The sequence below is a fragment of the Phytophthora sojae genome, assembly GCF_000149755.1.
Source record: "Phytophthora sojae unplaced genomic scaffold PHYSOscaffold_15, whole genome shotgun sequence".
Classification (NCBI taxonomy): Eukaryota; Oomycota; class Peronosporomycetes; order Peronosporales; family Peronosporaceae; genus Phytophthora; species Phytophthora sojae.
This window is the reverse complement of record NW_009258129.1, coordinates 223,132-245,886: the sequence shown is the minus strand read 5'-3', so window position 1 is coordinate 245,886 and position 22,755 is coordinate 223,132. Positions and strand designations below refer to the sequence as shown.

General features: G+C 57.3%; 11 protein-coding genes across 11 annotated transcripts; 4 read left to right on the top strand and 7 right to left on the bottom strand.

The window, feature by feature from the left end:
* Nucleotides 1-92: 92 nt before the first annotated feature.
* Nucleotides 93-2,318, bottom strand: PHYSODRAFT_533302 (hypothetical protein; the record flags this gene model as incomplete). The annotated part of the gene is made up of 1 exon (XM_009540312.1): nucleotides 93-2,318. One exon carries the CDS (start codon nucleotides 2,316-2,318, stop codon nucleotides 93-95), a length of 2,226 nt encoding a protein of 741 aa, XP_009538607.1.
* An 892-nt stretch (nucleotides 2,319-3,210) lies between these two features.
* On the bottom strand, nucleotides 3,211-6,899 carry PHYSODRAFT_356172 (hypothetical protein). Its single transcript, XM_009540311.1, has one exon. It carries the CDS (start codon nucleotides 5,915-5,917, stop codon nucleotides 4,373-4,375), a length of 1,545 nt encoding a protein of 514 aa, XP_009538606.1. The 5' UTR covers nucleotides 5,918-6,899; the 3' UTR covers nucleotides 3,211-4,372.
* A 1,066-nt stretch (nucleotides 6,900-7,965) lies between these two features.
* On the bottom strand, nucleotides 7,966-9,124 carry PHYSODRAFT_341944 (hypothetical protein; the record flags this gene model as incomplete). Its single annotated transcript, XM_009540310.1, has 5 exons — nucleotides 7,966-7,995; nucleotides 8,079-8,181; nucleotides 8,212-8,328; nucleotides 8,362-8,718; nucleotides 8,757-9,124. The coding sequence occupies 5 exons, from the start codon at nucleotides 9,122-9,124 to the stop codon at nucleotides 7,966-7,968; spliced, it is 975 nt and encodes a 324-aa protein (XP_009538605.1).
* A 71-nt stretch (nucleotides 9,125-9,195) lies between these two features.
* PHYSODRAFT_341943 (hypothetical protein) lies at nucleotides 9,196-9,916 on the bottom strand (the record flags this gene model as incomplete). Its single annotated transcript, XM_009540309.1, has 2 exons — nucleotides 9,196-9,502; nucleotides 9,573-9,916. The coding sequence occupies 2 exons, from the start codon at nucleotides 9,914-9,916 to the stop codon at nucleotides 9,196-9,198; spliced, it is 651 nt and encodes a 216-aa protein (XP_009538604.1).
* Nucleotides 9,917-10,232: 316 nt separating this feature from the next.
* Nucleotides 10,233-11,141, top strand: PHYSODRAFT_319934 (hypothetical protein; the record flags this gene model as incomplete). The annotated part of the gene is made up of 1 exon (XM_009540308.1): nucleotides 10,233-11,141. The coding sequence occupies one exon, from the start codon at nucleotides 10,233-10,235 to the stop codon at nucleotides 11,139-11,141; it is 909 nt and encodes a 302-aa protein (XP_009538603.1).
* Nucleotides 11,142-11,298: 157 nt separating this feature from the next.
* PHYSODRAFT_533025 (hypothetical protein) lies at nucleotides 11,299-12,207 on the top strand (the record flags this gene model as incomplete). The annotated part of the gene is made up of 1 exon (XM_009540307.1): nucleotides 11,299-12,207. One exon carries the CDS (start codon nucleotides 11,299-11,301, stop codon nucleotides 12,205-12,207), a length of 909 nt encoding a protein of 302 aa, XP_009538602.1.
* A 917-nt stretch (nucleotides 12,208-13,124) lies between these two features.
* Nucleotides 13,125-14,087, top strand: PHYSODRAFT_532779 (hypothetical protein; the record flags this gene model as incomplete). Its single annotated transcript, XM_009540306.1, has 1 exon — nucleotides 13,125-14,087. The coding sequence occupies one exon, from the start codon at nucleotides 13,125-13,127 to the stop codon at nucleotides 14,085-14,087; it is 963 nt and encodes a 320-aa protein (XP_009538601.1).
* Nucleotides 14,088-14,381: 294 nt separating this feature from the next.
* PHYSODRAFT_532591 (hypothetical protein) lies at nucleotides 14,382-15,259 on the bottom strand (the record flags this gene model as incomplete). Its single annotated transcript, XM_009540305.1, has 3 exons — nucleotides 14,382-14,491; nucleotides 14,563-14,773; nucleotides 14,882-15,259. 3 exons carry the CDS (start codon nucleotides 15,257-15,259, stop codon nucleotides 14,382-14,384), a joined length of 699 nt encoding a protein of 232 aa, XP_009538600.1.
* A 1,062-nt stretch (nucleotides 15,260-16,321) lies between these two features.
* Nucleotides 16,322-18,562, bottom strand: PHYSODRAFT_319932 (hypothetical protein; the record flags this gene model as incomplete). The annotated part of the gene is made up of 6 exons (XM_009540304.1): nucleotides 16,322-17,305; nucleotides 17,391-17,454; nucleotides 17,533-17,815; nucleotides 17,855-18,048; nucleotides 18,130-18,199; nucleotides 18,274-18,562. The coding sequence occupies 6 exons, from the start codon at nucleotides 18,560-18,562 to the stop codon at nucleotides 16,322-16,324; spliced, it is 1,884 nt and encodes a 627-aa protein (XP_009538599.1).
* A 513-nt stretch (nucleotides 18,563-19,075) lies between these two features.
* On the top strand, nucleotides 19,076-20,756 carry PHYSODRAFT_348528 (hypothetical protein; the record flags this gene model as incomplete). The annotated part of the gene is made up of 2 exons (XM_009540303.1): nucleotides 19,076-19,479; nucleotides 19,550-20,756. The coding sequence occupies 2 exons, from the start codon at nucleotides 19,076-19,078 to the stop codon at nucleotides 20,754-20,756; spliced, it is 1,611 nt and encodes a 536-aa protein (XP_009538598.1).
* A 261-nt stretch (nucleotides 20,757-21,017) lies between these two features.
* Nucleotides 21,018-22,675, bottom strand: PHYSODRAFT_289173 (hypothetical protein). Its single transcript, XM_009540302.1, has one exon. It carries the CDS (start codon nucleotides 21,883-21,885, stop codon nucleotides 21,178-21,180), a length of 708 nt encoding a protein of 235 aa, XP_009538597.1. The 5' UTR covers nucleotides 21,886-22,675; the 3' UTR covers nucleotides 21,018-21,177.
* Nucleotides 22,676-22,755: the final 80 nt, after the last annotated feature.

Below are 22,755 nucleotides of genomic sequence, written 5' to 3'. Positions count from 1 at the left end.
TTGAACACTACCCTACAGTCTCCACGACCGCACTTGTCTTATCCTACAATTCATATTTCTCGCATACGCTCTGACCACGAAACGAGGCCAGCTCAAGCAAACATCAAAGCCATCGCGACTGCCGCCACGCAGGCAATCAGCGGTCCACACCACCGCCCCCACCATACCCGGCCGATCCCACAGAGGAAGCTGCCTTCGCCATCAGTGTACTGTTGCTTTTCAAACAGCGGAGACTTCTCTGCGCGGTCAAGCTCCTTTTGTTTTTTCTTCAGTGCCTCGGCGGCAGCAGCATTTAGCCGGTCTTTGATGACCTTCAACTCATTTGAGTTCTGAGCCATCGAGAATGACTCGATCTCTGCCACGACCTTTGCAGCCTCCTCCACCATTCCCAGTCTGATCTGCACCACGCAAAGTCCAATCAGCGCTTCGCACAAACGATCGTTGTTCGAGTCTTCAGTTCCGCGCAAAAGCTCCACACTCTCCGCAAGAACTTCTTCAGCACCCACAATATCTCCTCGGCCAGCTCTCCATCGCCCCACCATTGGGAGTAGAACCGATAGTTTTGTCTTTGGGATAGGTTTGTTCGCGATCTTGTCTTCACGTAGCACATCAACCGCGTTCTCAAGAATCTTGCGATCATCATCATCAAGCTCTCCCTCGCTTCTGCTCTCAAAGAGATCCACCAGTCTGCACAAAACCTTTGCGCGCAGTTGTTGTCGGCAGCATGGATCAGCACCACCAGGTAGTTCCAGATCCCGTAACAGCTTTACCAGCAAAGCCCTCGCTTCTTGCTGACCGGTAAAGTTGGAACTCGCCAATAAATCCACCTTGAATAGAGCAAGCTTCGTAAAGGTCGTAGCTTCAGATGTTGAGAGCTTCCCAATATTCACACAATGAACCAGCGTTAGCGCGCGCATAAGCTCCGAGTGGCCCTCGTCGCTTTCAAGGTCTCCCTTGGCTTGCAAGAAAGAAACCAGCACTTCTGCAGCTCGTACATGGCCACAAATCTGTCGCTTACCCTCGAAGTACTCAAGGGTCTGCCAGAGTTGCGTCTCCCGCAGAGAACCCTTGAAGGTAGAGCCTTCGGTCGCCGAGCTGTTGAAGTCTGGGTCAAGCAGGTCGAGTCTTGCCAGCATGAGCTTCTCTAGCAGCTCTCCCGTAGAAGCTACAGCCGCGTCCTCCTCAGCCAACGGGATCGTCACATCCAGCGTCTCCCTTGCCTTATCTGCCTTATTGTTTTTCAAGTAGGCCTTGCTCAACCAGTACGCACAATTGAGCGCGACGTCCAATTGGTTGGACACCTTTCGTGCTGCGTTGTATCCCTTCTCCAGGCGCTCTTCGGCTTGAGGGCACCTCCCCATAGTATAACAAATGCGTCCAGCATTCAGAAACATCATCGCCTCGCGATCTTTCCGGTCGGGACACAGCGGGAACAACTTGGTCTGGTCTTCAATCACTGATAACGCCGAGCTGTAGTCTCGTTTGCGCGAGTAGCAGCCAGCAAGACTGTCCAGGATGTCAAACATCCGCTCGTTTTGCGCCGCCGTAGGGTTGCCACCACAGCGAGTCAGCAGCATGGTGCGCTTGTAGTGCTCAATCGCCTTGGCATCGTCCTTCATCTTCACGTAGATAGCCGCGAGGTTTCCATGGATCAGACCCGTGAGCTCCGTCTTCTGGAGCAGTTGACTCTCCCTCAACGCGCTCACGCACGCTTCGACCGCCGCCTTGTAGTTGCCCGCTTGGAAGAACTTCATGGACGTGGCGAGGAACTGTTTGACCTTTTGCTCGGCCAGGAGCGCCGTCTGCAGCTCCTTGTAGTCGCTCTGAATGGTTTCGTCCTCCGGGTTCAGCTCCATCGCTCGTCGGAAATCTTGTTGCGCAGGCTGGAACGAGCCCAGCTTCATGTAGGCAAAGCCTCGGAAGTAGAACGCGCGTGCGAGCACCTGGTTCTCCCTCTGCTGGTTGTCGTGCGGCAGATCCGCCGCCCCCCGGGCCTCTTTGAGCTCCCCCAGCACGGCGAAGGTCTCCGCGGCCTCGGACACGACGCTGCTCCAGCGCTTGGCCTTGCTCAGCGCCGCCAGCGCGTTCATGTGGCAGGAGATCACCAGCTCCTTCTGCTGCTGCAGCGCCACCTGCGAGCGCGTGAGGTGCATGAGCAGCTCCCGGTAGAGCGTGAGCGCCTTGTCGAGCTGGTTGGCGAGCAGCAGCTCGTCCGCCTGGCGCTTCATGCCCAGCGTCACGGCCTGCAGGCGCGCCTGGGCGTCCACATCCACGTCCAGGTCGTCCTCGTCCGTCACGTCCCCGCTCTTGCTCGCCATCGTCCAGTACGGTGCACTGCTCTATTGGCGATATATAGTGATGAGGTGGCGACGAAATGGAAAGCGTGGAAAATTATGTGACACTTGTGTGCATACTGAAATCCAGTCAGATTACGTGTTAAATTCCTGAGAGCGGCCGCCTTTCGGCAGCTGAGCTCGTCCCTGGCCTCGACGGGATCGTTGGCAGTGCAGGCGACGCTGATGGCGCAGTGGATTGTGGGCGCTGGCGGCGAATATCCAGCCGATGCGCGGCCTCCTCGATCTTCTGGAAGCCGCCCGTGCGCACGTTCAGGTCCTCGCAGCGTCGAAGCACCACGACGGACTTGGCGCGGCCGAGCTCGGCCGGTGGTGACGTTGCGAGTGCTGCTTCGTTGCGAGGATCGTGGTACGAAGCTGAATGCTGCGTCGTCTTTCTCTTGGTGGTGCTGCAGCTGCCGCCGCCGACCAAGCAGCGATCGCTGCTGTCGCCGTCGCCGTCGTCATCCTGGTTGGATCGCTGGCGCTGCGGGACGCAGACCGCGGGCGGGCGCAGCATCGACGGCTTGGTCTTGCCCATGAACGCGCGTTGCGAACGGCAAAGCAGCGCCGATCGATCGCCGCTATCCATCGACCGGACGCTCACGCGCAGCTCGAGCCTCGAGATCGCAGCGTGGCGTCGAGACGGTTGAACCTGTAACGTGTGTAGCCATGTGACGGGCCTATTTTTAAGCTTTGCGGCGATGTCATTGGTTCAAATTGCTGTTAACTTTAGATGCGGAGTGGGCTAGGGTTGCCGTTCTAGCACACCGAATTCCCCGTCTATGCCGATTGGGCACTGTGAAATCGCATATTCGATGCCTCCCAACCAATCGACTGAGCGGAAGGGAGCGCACAACAGTACAGCAGCGCTAGGAATCATGCCCGCCTTCCAGCAGCAGACTATCGTGGACTTCGTGTCGGCCGAGGGCGCCTCGGCCACGCAGCAGCAGCTGCAGGCCGTGCACAATGGCCGCGGCTTCTGCGAGCGGGCCAACGTGAAGGTCCTGGAGATGTACCTGGCCGAGCAGGTCAAGAACAAGACCGTGGACATTGACGCCAACCTGGCGCTGCTCAAGCTGTACCAGGTGTACCCGGCCACGGCCAATGCCGAGAACGTGGCCACGGTGCTGGTAAAGGGCGTCATGGCCCTTCCCTCCACCTTTTTCACGGGCGCCTCCACGATGATCCCGGAGAACATCCGCGAGGTGCGACGCGTGTTCCCAGCCAGACTTGATGGGCATGGATATATTATTGGTTTTAGCGTTGTATTAACGTTCTGTATGCTTCAATTGTCGTGGATTTTAGGACGCCAACGTGATGGCCGTGCTGCACGCGGGCTTCCTGCTGCAGTCGTGCCTGTTCGAGGACTTCTGGAAGGAGAGCGTGGCCTTCGCCGAGAAGGTGCCCGGTTACCTGGAGTCTGTGCGCGCGTACATCCTGACGGCCATCAGCCGCAGCCACAGCGCCATCTCCCCGGACGTCTTCAAGGCCAAGCTCAACGTGTCCGACAAGGAGGTGGCCGACGTCGTCGCTGGTTCGTGGCAGCGTCTGATTCCGAGATGTTGAAGCTGTATCCTAACTGATTCCGGTGTTGCCCATTGCTTTACTTTCCCTTTGTTCGCTGCAGCCGAGAACTGGACTGTTTCGGCCAACCTGATCCAGGTCAACCCCAACGAGGACAACCAGATGCAGGCCAAGAAGGTCCAGGAGAACATCGAGTTCGAGGACGTGCTCAAGGTCATCCACACCCTCTCTAGATAGATTTGTTGTTAAAGGAGGTGGACGTTGGCAACCGTAGGAGCGGACCCAGCTAAATAGCGAAGGACCATGATGCGAAGAATTCGAATCGAGTGGCGCACTGCGTAGACGTGCTGCCCTTTTGCACAATTTACCACCATTTTGGAGCTTCCTCACCTATGAACAATGCTTTTGCACGAACACCAAGAAGTACTGCTCGACAATCGATCAAAGAGCACACAAATGAAAATCTATAAACCGGGGAGCCGTCAGCATCGTACTAGTATTTGTCATCTAATCTAACTGCTGGCATCCACACCGATGGTGCCGTTGGACTGAGCGGCCATGACCGAGTCCATCATGCCCACCACGCCCAGCACCTGCTTCTGCACACGCAGCTCCTCGTTCAGCTTCTCACGCAATTTCACGAACAAGCTGTCGATAAGCATGGACTGACTCAGCTTGGGCGCGTACAGGTCGCACACAATGGTGCACACGTGGATGAGGAGCGAGGCATACTTGGGGTCCGTCACGTATTTGATGAGGAAAGCCAGGAGCGGCTCAAGCGTCTCCTCATCACGTCCTCCCAGGGCACGCTTGAGTCCGACACGCAGACGCAGCTCCTCCAGCATACTAGCGACAACAACCGGCGAGCGTGTGTCCAAAGCCTCGTTCAGCGCCTTCTTGTAATCAAACTTCCGCAGCGCGCGGTCGTACGGCTGAATACGCTTGTGACGTGTGGTGGCCACGGTGTAGTCCGCAGGAGCCGGCTGTGCGTTCTTGCCACGCAGGAAGTACTTGTAGCTGCCACCACGGATGATCGCCTGACGGTTCTTGGCATCAGTCTGCTCTGCCCTCTTGACGGTACGCCGACGAACAGCAAGGATGCCGTCCACAGTGCCTGCGAAAAGGTGCGAGTTCGACGGGGACATGCCGAAGGCCAGCACGCCGCTCTTGTACTTGAATCCGTGCGCCAGCTCGTACGTCTTCAAGTCGTAAATCTTAAGGTGGCCGTCCAGCGATCCCGACATGAGACGCGTGCCACTGCCATCGAGACCGAGGCTTGTGATGGTCTTCTGGTGGCTCGAGAACGAGTGCAGCAGACGTCCGCCGCTGAGAATGTCCCACACCTTGATCGAGTTGCCGCCGGCCGAGAGCAGCAGACTGCCACCGGGCATGATCATACACGATTCCACGGGGGCGCCGTGGTCCAGGCTCATGGTGCTCTTGGACACCGTCTGGTCGGACGCGCGCAGGTCCCAGAGCTTGACAGTGTGGTCGTACGAGCCCGTAGCCCACACATTGTGCGACGACGGGTTGGCCGCCGACGAGCGCACGTAGTCACTGTGCTCTCCCAGCAGGGCAAGCGGCTTGCCCGTGGGCAGGTCCCAGTAGCGAGACGTCTTGTCATCGGAACACGAAAGCACGTGCACGTTGTCGGCCGAGAAGCGCGTGCTGCGGATAGCGGCCGAGTGGCCCTTGAACGACCGCAGAATTGCACGCGTGTTGATGTCCAGCACCTGCACGTAGGGCGCCTCTCCGCCGGCCACCAGCAGCTTGCCGTCCGACCGGAAGGTGCCCGAGTACACGACGTCGCGGAAGCGGCTGAAGGTCTTGACGATCTCGTTGGTCGTCGTGCTGTAGAGGTGGATGCGCGTGGAGGACGTGATGGCCACTTGGTGCGGCGCCACGGGCGACACGTCGATATGCGTGACGGGTCCGACCTGCTGCAGCTCCTGCGGCGCGTGGAACTTCTTCCAGTACGTGTTCTCGGCCGTCTCCACCTCGGTCGTGGCCGGGAACTGCTTGAGCACCAGGCGCTTGAACTCGCCGCTGGTCGCCATGGTCGGTGGAGGCTACCCTACTGCTGAATGCTGCAACTGGAAGGCCGGAGCGGTGTTTGCCAGCCAGCCAACAAGACTACTTTTTGTGTACACTTGGTGTGACAGAATATTTCGGATAAGCTAGACAACACTTTTTGGGACGAAAAGATGAAATTTGATGTGAAGGTGGTGAAGAGGACATCTTGACCTGCTGACAAGTGTTGCTTCTGGACAAGTGAAGCGCCCGCTGCCACCGCCACTACGTTACGGTTAGAAACAATGCGTTGATACTCTGAGATCAATATAAGAGCCAAGCAATTGTAAACGATAGATGATCTCGGGAATGCTCATTGCAAACTGCAGTTTCATATTCACACGAAGCGCTGCAACGCGTTTTAGTACATTACTTTCAACAATGGCGAGTTGTGTTCTGCTTAAGCCTTCGTCAAACGTTCCCTCTCTTCGTTGGAATAGCTCTTCGAGCGACGCGCGAAACACGCCATTGCCACGATAGCAGCAGCGGCAATGGCCACAAGCAGTCCAGCAGTCGCGACGGTGCCGCTCCAGTCGATGGCCACGTCCAGGAAAATGGTGCGGCAGTGGCCGTAGGGCGAGCCGTTGTAGATCTCTCCAGCCGTGCCCGTCGAGAGGAACGAGGCGCACCAAGTGCCGGTCACGTCGTTGCGCGGACACTTGTCGTTGGCCCAGGTCAGGATCTTGTCGTACTTGGCGTACGTGGTCGACATGTTGCAGGCGTCGCACACCGTCGACAGTCCGTCCACCCAGATTGCCGAGCTTTGCAGCTCGTTGCAGACGGACACAACACCGGAAGTGTTGGGCAGCAGGTCCACCAGCGTGGTCGAGGCGTTCGGGAAGAAGGTCGTGTACGCCTCCTGCGCCGTGGCGTTGTTGCAGTAATAGTAGCCCTCGGCATAGCAGTACACCTGGTTGAATGTCTCGGCCAGCTTGGACTCCTGATCTTCGGCCGGGAAGGTGGCGGCCTCCCAGTCCTTCATCTTGGTCTTGAACGTGAAGGCCGTGCCCGCGAGCACACCAAAGGCGGACATGGCGATGATCATGACAATCGAGTACAGCAGCAGCAGCACGCGGTTCTGCACGATGGCGCCCACGATGCCCACCACGGCCAGCGTGATGGCGCCGATGCCCATGAAGCGCAGCATGGTCGTGGCCGTAGTAGCGGCGGACTCGTAGTCGGTGTCCGTGAGCGCGTCAGCCCAGCCACTGCTCTCGAGGGACGAGCTGAAGCGCATGAGCATGACACCCGCCACCAGGAAGCCGATGTTCACCAGCACCATGAGCACGCCTGCAGTCGTCATGCGAGCCATGGTCGTGCGTATCAGTCAGCTCGTTGGCTGCGGTATTTTTAATGATGTAGAGACTCTACTAGAGTCGCTTGGCCGGAGAGGTCTGGTCCGTCAACCCAGCTGTATCCACAGCTGTATCTTACGGTCAGCAAAATCAAAAATAATCATGATTTTCTCAAAGGTATAGGTTTCAGCCAATCAGAGCCAGATTCGGAAACAGTTTCAGCGAATCACAGGGCTTGAGAAAACCTGCCATTGGCCAAGGTGACACTTGCCATTTGAGGTGAGCGGGACCCTGGGATAACTTGAACCCGGACACCTGGTCTTACCGCTAGAAGGCTTCTAGTAGAAGCTCAACCACGAAAAGAATTTGTACATTAAAATGTATCTGCACCACAGGACAAGAAGAGTCCGATCTCAACGCGGCAGTCGCGCTGTTGCAGCGTAGAGCTTCCTCGCTCTATTGCAAGTTGCAAGTTGCAATTTGCAACGATTATCCAGGCCGGCCATCCACGAGCGAGCCAGCGCTGTAACGACGTCCATGCGATCGCACCTTTCCACAATCGTATGGCCCCGGCCATCTCTGCATGCCAGATGCGCTCGGCAGTGATAGATTGCAGTCAGTCGCTCCTGCTCACGCTGTGCGAATTGATTCAGGGAAACGAGCCAACACCATCGGCCCAGGCATCGAGCCGCGTTATGTTGGACCTACCGCAGGATGTCTGACTAAGGAGTTCTGACTAACTATTCTGCGTAGCTAGCCGGCTCGTGGGCCTGTAGCGCCGTGTTGAACGGCAGGACTCCGCGATGAAGGCGTCACCGCTGTGTGTTGCAGGCTTAGAACAACATTTCTTGACGATGATGTTCTTGGCCCCGTTCAGGTCTAGGTCCATGACCGCGCCGCAGAAGTCGCACTTGTACACCTCCTTCCCGCCAAGATTCTCCTTGATCTTTCCGCAGCTGGAGCAGGTCTTGGAGGTGTATTCCTACTCGCAGGAGATCAGCCGCCCGCCAGCCCGCTCCATCTTGTGCTTTAGTATCTGCGAGAAGCTGTAGTGGCGGAGGCCCAGCATTCTGCGCGCCGTAGGGCTGCAGATGCGGCGCTTCCTGCCGCGGCGGACCTCGAACTGGCTGAGCTACTCCGGCGTGCCGTCCGCTGCCATCTCCACCTCGTATTTGCGCACCATGAGGGACGTCTGGAACGACGGCAGCAGGAACGTCTTGAAGGTAGCGGCGATCCAGCTGGCGAACTTGTGGTGGAAGTCGATCACGGCGTTGGTGATCTTGGTGTTGGTCTGCTGTATCTCCCTCCGCAGCCGAGCGCGACGGCGGTGCTCGCGCGACTTGGGGGGCTTGACCGTCTTGGCGTTGGCCACTTTCTGGTCGGTGTGCAGCTTGGTAGACTCGCGATCCTTGGCCGCCGCCTTGGCTGCGTTGTCCAGTTTGGCCAGGCGCGACTTCCTCGCGTCAATGACCTCGTACCGGCGCTTCAGGTATCTGTTGTCGGTCACGCTGAGTCCATGATGGTGCCGAACTTGCGCACGCCCGGGTCCATGCCGCCCACGCGGGTGCCAGCGCTCTGCTCGAACTCCTTGTGCGTGGAGAACGCGAAGTAGTACTTGCCCCCGCGCACGCGGATGAGTCGGGCCATGTGCTCGGGAGTCGGAACCGCGTGGCTCAAGCGGATGCCCTTGCCCAGAGATGCACCGAAGAACTTGGAGTGAAATTGCACGTAGTGCTTGCCGCCATCGTCGACCAACTCAAAACCTTCTGTCTTGGTGCGAATGCCGATCGAGTTACTGCGAGCTCGCTCGCTGCGGAAGCCAAGCACCGGAAACGTCGTCTTCTTGCCTTCATTTTTCATGCGGAAGAACTGGGTCCTCGAGGCAAGCACTGCCGTCATCGCGCCTTGGAATGCCGAGTTGAAAACAGCAACGTTCACCATCAGGTATTTCTTCAGCCGCTTGTTCCTGTTCAGATGGTCTCCATCGTGCCCTTCTGGAAAATGGGAAGGTATTTCTTGCGCAGCTCCTTCATCGATGTGCACTTGGCAAGGCCCTCGCGCGAGAGGAAGACAAACCGGTTGTACGCCGCTCGGTTGGCCGAGAACATCAGATCCAACAGGGACTTCTGCTCCTTGGTGGGGTGGAGCCGAACCTTGAAGGTGCTGTTGATCGCCTTCGAGCTGCTCACCTCCGCGGCGTCAGTCGAGACTGCCCCGGTCGCGGGGCGAGACCTCGTGACGCCCGACGTCTGGTTTTCGCGCGCAGTCGCCGACTCTCTGGTGATGCCGCCGCGCGCCGTTCTCAAGAGCGTGGTCAAACCTCTGTGGCCTCGTAGCATCAAGCGACCCAAGTCCAAGCCACGCAAGCGCAAGCCTCGCAAGCTCCGCCTCTTCATCTCCTAGAGCAGCGCCGGGGTCTTCCACTCTGGGACGACGGAGTTGGAGAAGTTCGCCACCTTCGCCATGCACGTGAGGAGCAGCGCCACGAGCTCGTGTTCGGCGAGCACCCCGGGGCGCTTCACCCTTGCAGCTACCTTCCCCTTTCCTCGAGGCCCCTCCCGAGGCTGCCGCGGTCACCCGCTTGCGCTTGGGGGCCTTCGGAGAAGACGCCGACGCAACTCTGGGGCGCTTGGCAGACGAAGACTGACGGGGCTTCTTCTTCTTCTTCTTCTTCTTCTTGGGCGACGTCATCTTGACGGAAGACGGCGAGTTCGCGAATGAGTTCTGTCGAGCTGCGTGCTGCCGTCCTGGCAGCGGCTACGATGAAGGCCGTCGGCGAGTTTGCTGCAGTTCGCCATACAAAATCGGAATCGCGGAGCTGCACGCGCCATCTACAGTGTAGTTCCACGCGCCGATCAACCGCTGCATCGAGCCGTGCGCCTGCTCCTCGTGAAAACTAATACGCTCATCAAAATCCACAGGTCTTCGATGTCTGACTCGAATGCAGACGCCGCCACGGTCGCCGAATTCTCGGAGTGAGCCCGTCGGAACGTCAAGGCGTCGGGCCATGGGCTGCCTGGACTGGCTTGCGCGATGCGTCAGCGCGCTGCTGCTTATCACTATCAACGTCTTCCTGGCGCTGGGCGGGGGCCTGGTGCTCTACGTGGCCGTGTTCGTGCGCCACACCGGCTGGGTCGAGGTCGTCCAGGCCTACTGGTCGCCCATCAACGGCCTCGCCACGACGCTCATCGTCGTGGCCGGCGTCGTCATCGGCATGGCGCTGCTGGGCACTATCGCGGCGCTGTGTCGCTGGCGAGCGGGCCTCTGCTACTACATGGTCTTCGTGCTGCTGGTGCTGCTGCTCTTCGCGCTCGTGGGGGTCTGCGCCTTCCTGCTCTGGAGAATGTTCTCCAACTGGGAGGACGACGCGTACCCGGCCAGCGGCAGCGAGCGCGACGTCAAGGCCGACTTCGACCAGGTCTACTGCTATGCCCAGGGCGTGTACATCTGCAACGAAGGCTCCGTGTCGGACGCGCTGAGCATGTTTGCCCCCGATCTCAATTCCACGGTCACTGCGCTCTTTGAGAACATGACAGGGGGCGTCAACACGCTCTGCGACGAATACTTAAGCGAGTATGAAGAGCTCACGGACGTGTGCGACGGATGCGATAAAGCTCGCGAGTTCCAGCACTTCTCGTCGGTGCTCGAGTGGTCAAACAATGAATGTCCCCGGGTTGCCAGCACCTTGTCGTGGTGCGGAGAGTTCTTCCTCGACGGGAGCGCGGCCAACGTCACAACGGGGACGGCACCGTACACGCACTGCCGCAACGCGTTCCTCGACCTTGTCAGCAACTACGCGCTGTATCTGGCGATCGGGAGCGTTATCGTCGTCGTCGGCTCCGTGGCGGTGATCATCATGTCGTGCTACCTGCGGCGCCACGACATGTACGACGTGTACGAGGCGTACAGAGAGTAGGTCGAGATAGAAAGCTATGTAGAGAAAAATAAGTGTCCAGCATGTGTTCAGCTTCCTCCAAAACGCTGGGTGGCGTTGATGGCTGTCGATGGAACTGATTGATGGCTATTGCCAGCACCAGAGGCCATTTCGACTTTACCCACGTCCTGAACAAGCAATGCTGTGTTCCTGTATAGCAAAGTGCATCAGCGAGTTGATTCTCATCGCGATCAACTGCGTTCTTGCGCTGGGCGGAGCGCTAGTGCTCTGCGTGGGGATCTACTTGAAGCATACCGGCTGGGTGGAGGTGATCCAGGGCTACTGGTCTCCGATTGATGAGATCATCACTGCGCTCATCGTCATCGGCGCAGTGATCATCGGTCTGGCCGTGTTGGGCTCCATCGCTGCGCTGTGTCGCTGGCGCTTCGGACTCTGTGTGTACGCGACGGTGGTGCTCCTCACCTTCATCCTGTTTGTGATCGTGGCGGTGGCGGCGTTCGTGCTAAGACATCGAGCTGAAAGCTGGGAGGACACGACGTACCCAGCCAGCAGCACTGAGGAGTCCGTCAAAGAAAAATTCGACCAAGCGTATTGCTACGCACAGGGCGCGTACGTCTGCAACCAGGCCTCGGTCTCGGACGCTCTCACCATGTTCATGCCGACCTTGGATTCGTCCATCTCGTCGCTCTTCGAGAACATGACAGGTGGTGTCAACGCTCTGTGTGATGATTACCTGAGCGACTACGATGCGCTTTCGAGCGTCTGCGACGGCTGTGACCAAGCACGAAAGCTCAAGAACTTCTCGTCTTTGATCGACTGGACGAACGAACAGTGCGGGCCCACCAAGGACGTCCTGATCTGGTGCGGGTCTTTCCTCGCGTCGGGGAGCACCAACAGCTCAAGTGGAGAGGCTCCGTACTCGGAATGCCGCACAGAGTTCCTCAATCTGGTGGAAAAGTACGCACTTTGGCTGGGCATTGGCAGCATTATCCTGTGTGCCGGTGCCCTGATGGTGGTTACCTTCGCCTGCATCTTGCGGCACCGAGACCGCCGTCCACAAGCCCATGCAGCATACGGACGTTTCTAAAGCTGAGGCAATACCAGCCGGCATAGCGAACACCGAGCAGAGCCATGGCGAGGCCTGGACGCGTTGAGTCCACTGACACAGTCAAGTGGCTTTGGACGTGGGAGTTTCCCGAGTTGGGAATTGCAAGCAGATCAATTGAAACTTGATCATCAGCCATTCCCAAAAATCGGCAACTACGATCCGTCATGTTGTACCCGAAAGAATGCACCATGTAACGGCTGTTGACTTGAGTAATATAAGCAACCCAACCTGCCCAAATAATTTCGCGGTACGTAGTGACATGTGCCATTGACAAGTTACACCACGCCTTCTAAGAGCCCAGGGCTCGGGGAGCCCGAATGTTATCTGAACGGGGCTCTCATGAAATTTGCGAGCCCGAATGTTGCTCGAACCCGGCTCCCCTATATTAAGTACGAAGACGAGGAGCCCTCCTCGCGGGCTCCTCATTGGCTCCCCTTCCAGGCTCCTCAAATTTAGATTCAAAACTTGACGGGCTCTTCGGATCCTTTTCTGATTGGTTAATCGTAACTAAACTTCTTCACGAGAATTCTCGCTCGAAGATCACAATTCTAAAGACTCCACAGCACCATATAGGTATCCAAGCAGCTATCATCGCCCCTATATCATCCTAAACTCGTGGATTCCCCCTTCGTGCCCTTAATGGCACGGCTTTCGTTCCTATGACCTCTAGGACAGAACTTGAAGGGTCATTATTATAGCCAATCATTTGAGAATTATATAACACCTGAGGTGGGGAGCCCTTAACACGGGCTCTCACAGTTTTGGAGGGCTCCTTTTACTTAACCTATTTAACACAGGAGCCCAGGAGCCGGGGCTCCCGACTTTTCGGGCGCCCGGCTCCCCCCAGGGCTCCTCACTATCCAGGTCATTCTTCAATTCCCAGACCGAGTGCCACCATGAGGGTCTGTCAATGCTTGGGCCGATGCGCGACCCAGCTCATCCTGGTCGCCATTAACTGCGTGCTGGCGCTCGGAGGCGCCCTCGTCCTATATGTGGGCATCTACACGCGCCGCGCCGGCTGGGTGGACGTCATTTGCGGCTACTGGTCTAACATCGACGATGCCGTGACTGCGCTCATCGTTGTGGGCGGGGTGATCATCGGACTGGCCGTGCTGGGCTCCATCGCAGCGCTGTGTCGCTGGCGCTTCGGTCTCTGCACATACGCGATAGTCGTGCTGCTGTTCCTGATCCTGTTCCTGATCGTGGCCATCGCCGCCTTCGTGCTCATGGCCAAAGCCGACGACTGGAGCAACAAAGAGTATCCTGCGGAGAGCATGGAGGAGACCGTGAAGAGCGACTTCGACACGGTTTACTGCTACGCCCAGGGCGAGTACATCTGCAACGAGGCCTCGGTGTCCGAGGCGCTGAACATGTTTGCCCCGGAACTCGACTCGGCGATCGTGGATCTGTTCGAGAACATGACTGGCGGCGTGACCACCTTGTGCGACGACTACCTCGGCGACTACAGCGAGCTGGAGAGCCTCTGCGACGGATGCGACAAGGCGCGCGAGTTCGAAAACTATACGACGGTGTTCGACTGGGCCAACGACCAGTGTCCCCGCACGAATGAGACGATGTGGTACTGCGGCGAGTTCCTAGTCTCGGGCTCGACGAAGAACATCACGGTTGGCACGGCCCCGTACACGGATTGTCGCCCCGAATTTTTGGATCTCGTGGAGGGCTACTCGATGTATCTGGGCATCGGCAGCGTGCTCGTATGCGTTGGCGCGCTCATGATCATCATCTTCGCGTGCTGCTTGCGTCGCAGGAAGCAGCTCGGCAGGAGCGTCGTGCAGGTAGAAGACGACCCGCTCACCCCATCAGTGGAGAACCCAAGATTCCACTACTCCAAGGCGTAGAAGACCCTAGCAACCGACTATTGTACGAATATTCAATCGTAATTCATCACTTCATAACAAAAAAAACGACCGCGCGTTGAAACTGAAGTTGCTATTTGATCATTGAAAGATATTATAGCTGTTCTGTCAAGGCGAGCAGAAGTTCTCCCATTGCTACAGCCCCTGCATTATGAAAACCGGTACAGGTACGTTAGGTTGCTATGAGCACAGCATTCGTGAATGGATTTGTACTCACCAGTGCACTGCTTGTCGTACATCCCAAACAGTGCGGTAATCTACAGTAATGAATGTTGGTTACCAGGTTCCAATCTTTGTGCTCGTAATTCTTACCTGATCATCGGTGAAGACACAGGCGAGGTCTCGAAGCGCTTCCTTCAGCTGTATCTTGGTCATGAATCCGTGATCTGAAGTAGTAAGGATAACAGTTAGCTTCCTCGCACATTTCATGGTACCTCTTCATCAAACTGCAGCTTACTCCTGCGCTCGTGCTTTTCAAAACTTCTCTTCACAGCTTGCAGGAGATCCGTGCGCTTAATGTATCTTTGCCATACAGTATGTGCGGCTGTAGTCCATAGTCGAAGAGCTGCTTGGTCTCCGCCGATGCGCATGATAGCCTGGTGATATTTTGCCTGAAGAACCGGATCAACACCTTTTATCTTGTTCCTTGGATTCGTAGGTCGCTGGTGCTCCTGGGTCTGGTTGGTAGATTGGCCAAGTTTGCTTCCTGCTGAGTGGCCCAATGCTGGTTTACCGTGAGATGGTTTGTTTTCACCATATCTCTCACTACTATCAACGGGATCGGGGGGTGCCGCGAAATTGCCATAGCCACTTGCATCGTCAAATTTGCCGTATCCAGAGCGAGGTGACAATCCCCCAGGAGGTTCAGCAAACGCTCCATACCCACTGGCATCGTCAAATTCTCCGTATCCTGACCGTGGTGACATTCCTCCTTGCGTTGGGGGTGCAGCAAACGCTCCATATCCGCTAGCGTTGTCAAACGCATCATAGCCAGACCGAGGTGACATGCCTGCAGGAGGAGCGGCAAATGCACCGTATCCGCTAGCATTGTCGAAAGCTCCATAGCCCGATCGTGGAGACATTGCTGGCGGAGCTGCAAATGCTCCATACCCGCTAGCGTTGTCGAACGCCCCGTAACCCGATCCAGCTGACATTCCTCCTGGCGGTGCAGCGAAAGCACCATATCCACTCGCGTTATCAAACGCGCCATAACCCGACCAAGGTGACATGGCAGGTGGAGCGGCAAAGGCCCCATACCCACTAGCATTGTCAAATGCCCCATAACCCGATCGAGGTGACATTTCACCCTTTGGTGGGGCTGCAAACGCCCCATATCCACTGGCATTTTCAAACTCACCATATCCTGATCGAGCTGATAGATTGCTACGAGCTGGCGGGGCAGCAAAAGCGCCATACCCACTTGCGTTGTCGAAAGCGCCGTAACCGGATCGCGGTGACATTCCTTTGTTACCTGGGGGAGCAGCAAAGTTTCCGTATCCGCTGGCATTGTCGAATTGCCCGTATCCAGATCGAGGTGACATCCCCACCGCTTTGGCGGCTCCTGATGGCTTGGGGGGACGATTCTTGTCGTCGGCGAAATAAACTTGACGCGGTTGGGTGCTCACTGGTCGAGCTTTCGTCGACGAGAGGGGCAACGCACGCTCTGCTGACCGTGTCGCGACCGCCAACCCCTGCGTGAACGTAGTGCCAATGCGGTCTTCATCGTGGCGAAGGTGGCCTCTATAGCCGAGAATCGGTGGATTTCTCTTCTTCGGTACATCGTCGGATTGGTCGTCTTCGGGAGTGTACGGCACGCAGCCCGTGTACGCGTGCTCCGGTTGAGCCACCTTCTTCATTACGCGACGTTCCTGGATGCTGGCGAATTGGTTTGGCGCTGCTACATTGGCACCTTTGACAGGTCTGGAAGCCTTGATACCATAGTTGGTGCGTCGGTCGAGAGCCATGCTTGGGTCTTGAGCGGGGACAAAGCAGTTGTGAGTGATAGATTCACTAGTTCATTGCATCGCGTTTGCTCGTATATATAGGAAAGCAGCACAAGTTCCCAAGAGGAAAACCGTTGCCTTGTGCGATGCAGCAGCAAGGAGAAGAAGTCGAGAACCTTTTTATTCATTTTGATGAAGTATATGCAGGTATCGAGAAGCTCGCTAACTTTCCCGTCTTCGGCTGTAAACGCAGCCATAACTCTCTCCTGGCGCTTATTCGCATGCGAGCTTTGAGTCGAAGCTGCTGAGTGTGATGGCGAAGGCCTGGAGGGGGCAAAGTGGCCATCGGAAGTCCATAGTGAAGAGGTCCTTGCCGACTCGGCCGAACTGGAGCACGACCGTCTCTTGGTCCTCCGGTGTCACGAGCTGGAAGTTCTTGACGGAGGCCATGGTCACGCGGCCGTTGAAGTTGAGCACGTACGCGCACACCTGGTCGTTCCAGCGCGGCGGCTTGTTGATAAGGTACGTGAGGTTGGTGTGGTCTTGCTCCTTGCACTTGTTGACCATCTCGTCCTCCTTGTTGAGCGGTCTCCACACTACGCGCGTGCCATCTTCACGCACTCGCGGCACGCAGACCTTCATTTTCCGCGGCCCGCGGTGGCCCAGAACGTTGGCTGCGTACATGGCGATACCCAGCTCCTGACGGATGCCCGCGGGGTTGCTAGTAATCGTCTGTTGGTCGGCATCTTTCGGGTTTGACCCGTTGTCGTAGATGGTGAACTCTGTTCCCAAGAAGTTTGCGCGCAGCTTGCCCACGTAATTGTCACTGCCCCGACGCAGCAAGTCGCCGCGCTGTAATGAGATCAAGTAGTTGCTCGTGCGGTTCTTCGGACGCTTCTTGGCTGTGAGCAGGAAGCGGTCGCCCTCCTTCATGTACAGACAGTACTCAGGGAACATCTTGTTGGCGCCTGACTTGTTGCGCTCAATGTAGCACTCCACCACGTCGTACGCCTTGGGAATGGGGCGCATGATGAAGGCGCGCATGTCCGTGATGTCAAGCTTCGGCTTCCGCACGTTCGCAGCGGCAGCGCGCGCTCGGTCCGCGTCGCGACCATTCGACGACGGATCGTAGGAAGTCGGCGCGTTGCGGTTGCGATCATCGTCCGACGAGGCATCCGACGCCGACCTGGACTGCGACCGGGATCGAGAACGAGATCTCGAGCGCGAACGCGACCGGGAATGCGAGCGTCCTCTTGCCTGGAAGAGTAACAATGTACATCCACAAAGGATCATTACACGTTCTACAGCAACAACGACGCAGAAACTTCAAGCTAATACTTACGCTACGAGTGAATCCTCCACGTCCGCCAGAGCCACCGCGGCGATCATCATCGTCGTCATCACGCCTGCAGCGGAAAATAACAATGCATATCTATCAGATCCGGCACAAAGTATTGTTGCACATATTGTGCTATGTTGCATACCTGTTCGTTGATCCGCGCTTGGTGTTCTTGGGTGGCGCATCGTCGTAGTTGCTACGCCGAGATCCACCTCGCGTTCGAGAGCGATCGCGATCCGAGTCATCGCTGTCGCTTCGATCACGGTCGCGACCTCGGCCACGCTCCCGGTCGCGGTCTTGGTCGCGCGAGTATCCGCGATCGCCCCGGCCGCCCCTGTCGCGGTCACGGTCTCGGTCGCGGCTGCCTCCTCGGCCGCGGTCTCGATCGTAGTCGCGGTCATAGTCTCGGCCGCGATCACGGTCTCGGTCTCGTTCCCGATCACGATCGCGGTCTCGATCCCAGTCGCGAGAACCCCCGGGGCGGCTCGGGCGCCGGTCATCATCGTCATCGTCGTCGTCATCGCGGCTGCGTCGGGAGTAGGCTTGCCCCCCTGAACTACCACGGCTATCGACGTTTTGGCGCGATGAACCAGCTCGACGCACCGAAGGCCGACCCCCAGTAGCATCATCGTCTAGCTCGTCATCGTCACGACCAAAGCGCCTGCAGTGGCAGTCAAATGAACAAAACCGACACCGTCAGAAAAGGGTAATAGTCACACCATGGTGGAGAAAATGCACGTACGAGGGTCTCTCATCCACGTCCATTGAGCGCGGAGCGGAGTACTGCTTAGGGAGTGAAGTGCGCACCACACCTTCACACACCAACCACACAAGCAAATTAGCACACTAAAGCCAACATGATCTCGAGTCTCAACCGCAGCCTCACCCCCGCCCATGCGTTCCTGGAGCTTCTTCTTTTGCAGCTCGCGCTGCTGCTGAATGACGCTGGAGCGCGCGCCCGAGAGGTACTCGGCGCCTCCGACCTCTCCTTCCAGATCGTCGTCGTCCTTGAGTGAGTTCGGGTGGGCGGACATGCCGCCGCTGCCCGTGCGGTGGTCGTCCAGCGTGAGCACCTCCACCGCGTCCGACACCTCGTCGTCGCGCCCTCCCTTCCGCCCCCTCGACCCGCCACGGGAGGGGGCGTCGTCATCGAACGACGAGCCGTTCATGAACATGCTGCCTGCGTGGCTCGTGCCAGCTCGTCACGTGTGTACCAACCCTTGCTTCGGACTCGTTTGCTAGAGGCGAAACCCCAACTAGCCGCCGACCGGAGGGCGGAGACGGAAAAGGCACCTCCAACGGTGCAACCGCCCCAGCCTCCCGTTCATGACGTAGAGACCCACGACCCCCGCCTATTCCTGGAGTCGTTGAAGCCGTTTCTTCATGCGACGCAGCTCCGCCCGAACTCCGAAGGGCGTTGGCGCGTGTCGAGCAAGCACACCAATGCAGGTATTATAGATCAATGGCGATGGCATCAAACGCCAGCATCTCAATAAGAATAAAAAAAACAAGAACTTCAGCTTCAAAAACAAAAGGTTGCCTTTTTACCGGTATACCGCTACCACCGGTATTCTCAAACGACCGATTCAGTATGCGCTTGCGTAGTTAATTCGAGGCGGTGGAGCTGCCGGGGCCAAAAATCTGGACTAATACACGACGTCGAAGCTGCTGGCGAGTGCTTGTGTGGCATGGTGTTCTCGCGCGAGAAGCTGGAGAAGCTGCTGCGGCAGGCCAAGGTGACGACGCAGAGCATCCAGAAGGTGTCGCAGTGGATGCTCAACTACCGGCAGCACCTGCCCGAGATGGTGGCGCTCTGGAGCGACCACATCCGCGAGGGCGACGCCGAGCACCAGATCGTGTACCTGTACGTGGCCAACGACGCCATGCAGGTGGGCGTGCGCAAGTTCGGGCGCCACATCGCCGCGGCCTTCGAGGAGAAGCTCGTGGACATCGTGCAGCTGGTGATGCGTGACGGGGAGGAGAAGGTCAAGCGCTGCGCCATCAAGATCGTGGGCATCTGGAAGGAGCGCGGCGTCGTCACGCCGCCCATGCTGGCCATGCTGGAGAACGTCTGCGCGGGCAAGCCGCCCATGTACGAGCTTGATCATTGCAGCACTGGATAGAGCGCGGGTTTCTAATGGTTGTACGTGTTTTTCGCGCAGAGAGGTCGTGCCGGAAGCCGACGGCAAGGCGGAAGAGGACAGAGCTAAGCTCCTGCAGGAGATGGCGAGCGATAGCGCTGTGGAGCGCGTTCTGGAGGACATGCCCGAGGTGGTGGAGTCCGTGGCCACGACGCGCCTCGCCGCACACTTGCAGGAGCTGGTTAACGCCACGATCAGCGCCGATATGCTCAGTGACAGGATGTTCCAGTTGGAGTCGAGTATCAGTGTATTCCACCACGCCTGTGGCGAGCAGGATGAAGAAGAGGACGACGTTGTCGTGGTTGGAGAGGAGGAGGACAAGACGTTCCCGACGGTTGGCGGAATTGCATGGGGCAAGATGGACCAGCAAGTGTACGACTTGGACGTGGACAACAGTCGCGGCCACGTGGAGCAGTACCGCAAGAACCTGACGGAGCAGACTGCCAAGCGCGAGATGCTGATCAAGGAGCTGCGTGGCTTGGAGGTGATGGACTTGTTCTCGTTCCCTCCGGGCTCGACGAATGAAATGGAGGCAGAGCAGCAAGAGCGAGCGCTGGAGAGGCTGTATGCCGCCGCGTGCGAGGCGGAGACGCTGGAGCTGAAGCAGTTGGAGAAGCAGCGAGCCGAGTTCCGTGCGAGACAAGCGTCCATCGCTGCCTCTGCGTCGGATCCCTTGTATTCGTCGTACCAACCAGTCGAGGACTCCTACCGTCCAATCACCCCGACAACGTCGAGCCGTGACCGCAGCGACAGTGGGAACAGTCATCTGGGATACCGCACGTCAACGTACGACTATGGCCAGCCCCAGCACTCGTCGCCTACTCTTCGTCGCCACAACAGCGCCTCGGCCGTGACGGATCGAGGCTATGGAGATGATCGGTACAACAACGATCATCACCATTATGGTGGACCGCAAAACGACCGATACGGCGTGGATTCCCCTTCGATGAGCAAGCGGCCGAAGCTGCACCACTCGCACAGCATGGAGTCGCAGAATGTGCAATGGCAGGAGGCCTCTCGCTACTCTCCCCCTCGAGGCGGGTTCCAGCCGAACCCGTACGCTGCAGTGGAAAGGGAGCAGCCGTCGTACTCGCCTCGAGACAATCGCTATTCTCCAAGGGACCAGTACCATGCTCCTCCTCAGCCACCGCGCCAGGGTCGCCGCTCTCGGTGGGACTCAATGCCGGAGGAGCGCTACAACAAACACTACGAAGACCGGCGATGGTGATCGTCGTCGCCGTCGCCATCGCACGCGTACCGTCCTTCCTAACAGTATTATTATTATCAGTATCAGCGCTGCGTAGCGCGAAGTGTAGCAAAAACAACAAAGCTTAAGCTTGACCTTGTAGGCTACGCTGCTGCTTCGCCTCCGCTAGTGCGATACTCCTTCTGGTATCAGGTTGGAAAGAGACGACGTCGAGCTTGCATCATTTTTCATGAGGACGCACATCACTACCAGAGACAACAACTGACACAGCCTTCCGAGGTGAGTGAACGTCCTAATCAAATCATATATTTTCCCTTCTTGCAGTTGCTGTGTGCAGGCTTACGACCCAAACCTTTCAAAATTCCCTGAACTTCCTGCAAGCAGCCACGCCAATAGAATAAACTCGCCTTGTGTTGATCACCTCACCCATTCAGACAGCTAGTTAAAGCTCCACGATATCCCCCTCCACTTCAACCAGTTCTTGTCGAGGGGCAGGAAGCGCAGTCCGAAGCGGCATCGACCGTGCAAGCATTGGTTGGTCCTGCTCCTTTCCAGAGCCAGATCCAGAGCTCGACGACAGACTCAACGACGAAAACGGCACCTCCTTTTGTGGCTGCACAGGGGACGGGGAACTCGTTTCACTAACCAAAGACGCCTCCGTCGACGTTGCTGCTTTCTCCTCCTTTTTCTCAAATGGTTGCTTGTCCTGCACCTCCGAGTCCTTAGTGCGCTCTTGTACTTCAGAAGCATCGGGCTTCTCCTCTGTTTCATCTCCAGAAACCTCGCTGTCCTCCAGCTGTTGATAACTCGTTGAGAGTTCACTTGCCTCACTGATAGTTGAAGAATGACGCGGTGAGTTCACGACGCCCTGGCCGGCAGCAATCAACCGGCCAACTGGCGCCTCTCGCGCTTCCTCCTGCCGACGCGAGGCCTCGCTCTCCTCTTGTCCGCCCTTCTTCCCTCCGAAAAATCCCATAAACGAGCTCGAGATGGACGACGCGAGACGCGTCATGTGGAAATTCGTCACCTCGCCAACCGAGGGCGACGCAAAGTATGTGTGGCATGAGCCACATCGAAGACACGCCGTCGCGGGCGGCACGAAGCACACCACAAAGCACCCAGGACACTTGACGTGGATGTTCACGCCCATATCTCGAGCCAGGAAGTTGGTGCTGTCCCTCAAATCCGTGCTGATTTTATCCAGCGTCGATCGAATAGTGTAGTCGCACTGCACACACGTAAGGTTACCTCCGTCGTTCAGGAACCCACACCGAGAGCAGAAAATCTGAGCCGGTGCTGCCGTCGTCACAAGCGAGTAGAACGGAAGACGACACTGGGAACACTCCTTCACTGCTCGTCGGTTCTCCGTGCCACTGTATCAAAGCATTCGATTAGCGAAACACAATAGAACTTACAAATAAAAATAAATAATTTTTGCATCTTACCAGCCTCCGCATTTCCAGCTACCGTCCGCCTGCACATCATGCGTCGGCGGCTTCATCTCCGCTCTGCAATCAATACAACAAATAGAACAAATAGAATAATGAGTAAACATTTTCTAGTATCTATGCCGAGGTAGAAAGACGCCAGTAAATGCAGTTGATGCCGATAATAAGTACCCGCACATTCCGCAGTTGGAGACGTCGGGGGCGTTCAGGAACGTGCTGCACCCGGCAACAAATATTAGTATTAGTCAAACTATTATTATAATTAACTAGGCGATAGTGCAATACGAGGCGTCTTACCACGTGGCGCAGGCGACCTGAATGCCCTTCCCGCCCGCCACGGTCTTGTGCTCGAACGTCCTGCAGCGATTAACAGTGCGAATTAGCATCAAAACCACCGCGATTTACCGTCATACACACGTCAGGTACAAGCGCAAGTTTGCGGTGGCACTTACACGCGCTGGCTGCTCTCCATCGCTGCTACAGCGATAGACTGGGGCGCGTCTTGGGGCCTTCCACCTTCCTTCGCTTCTGGGTTCGAGCTGACAGTTAGAGACGTGGTAGTGACGGATGTC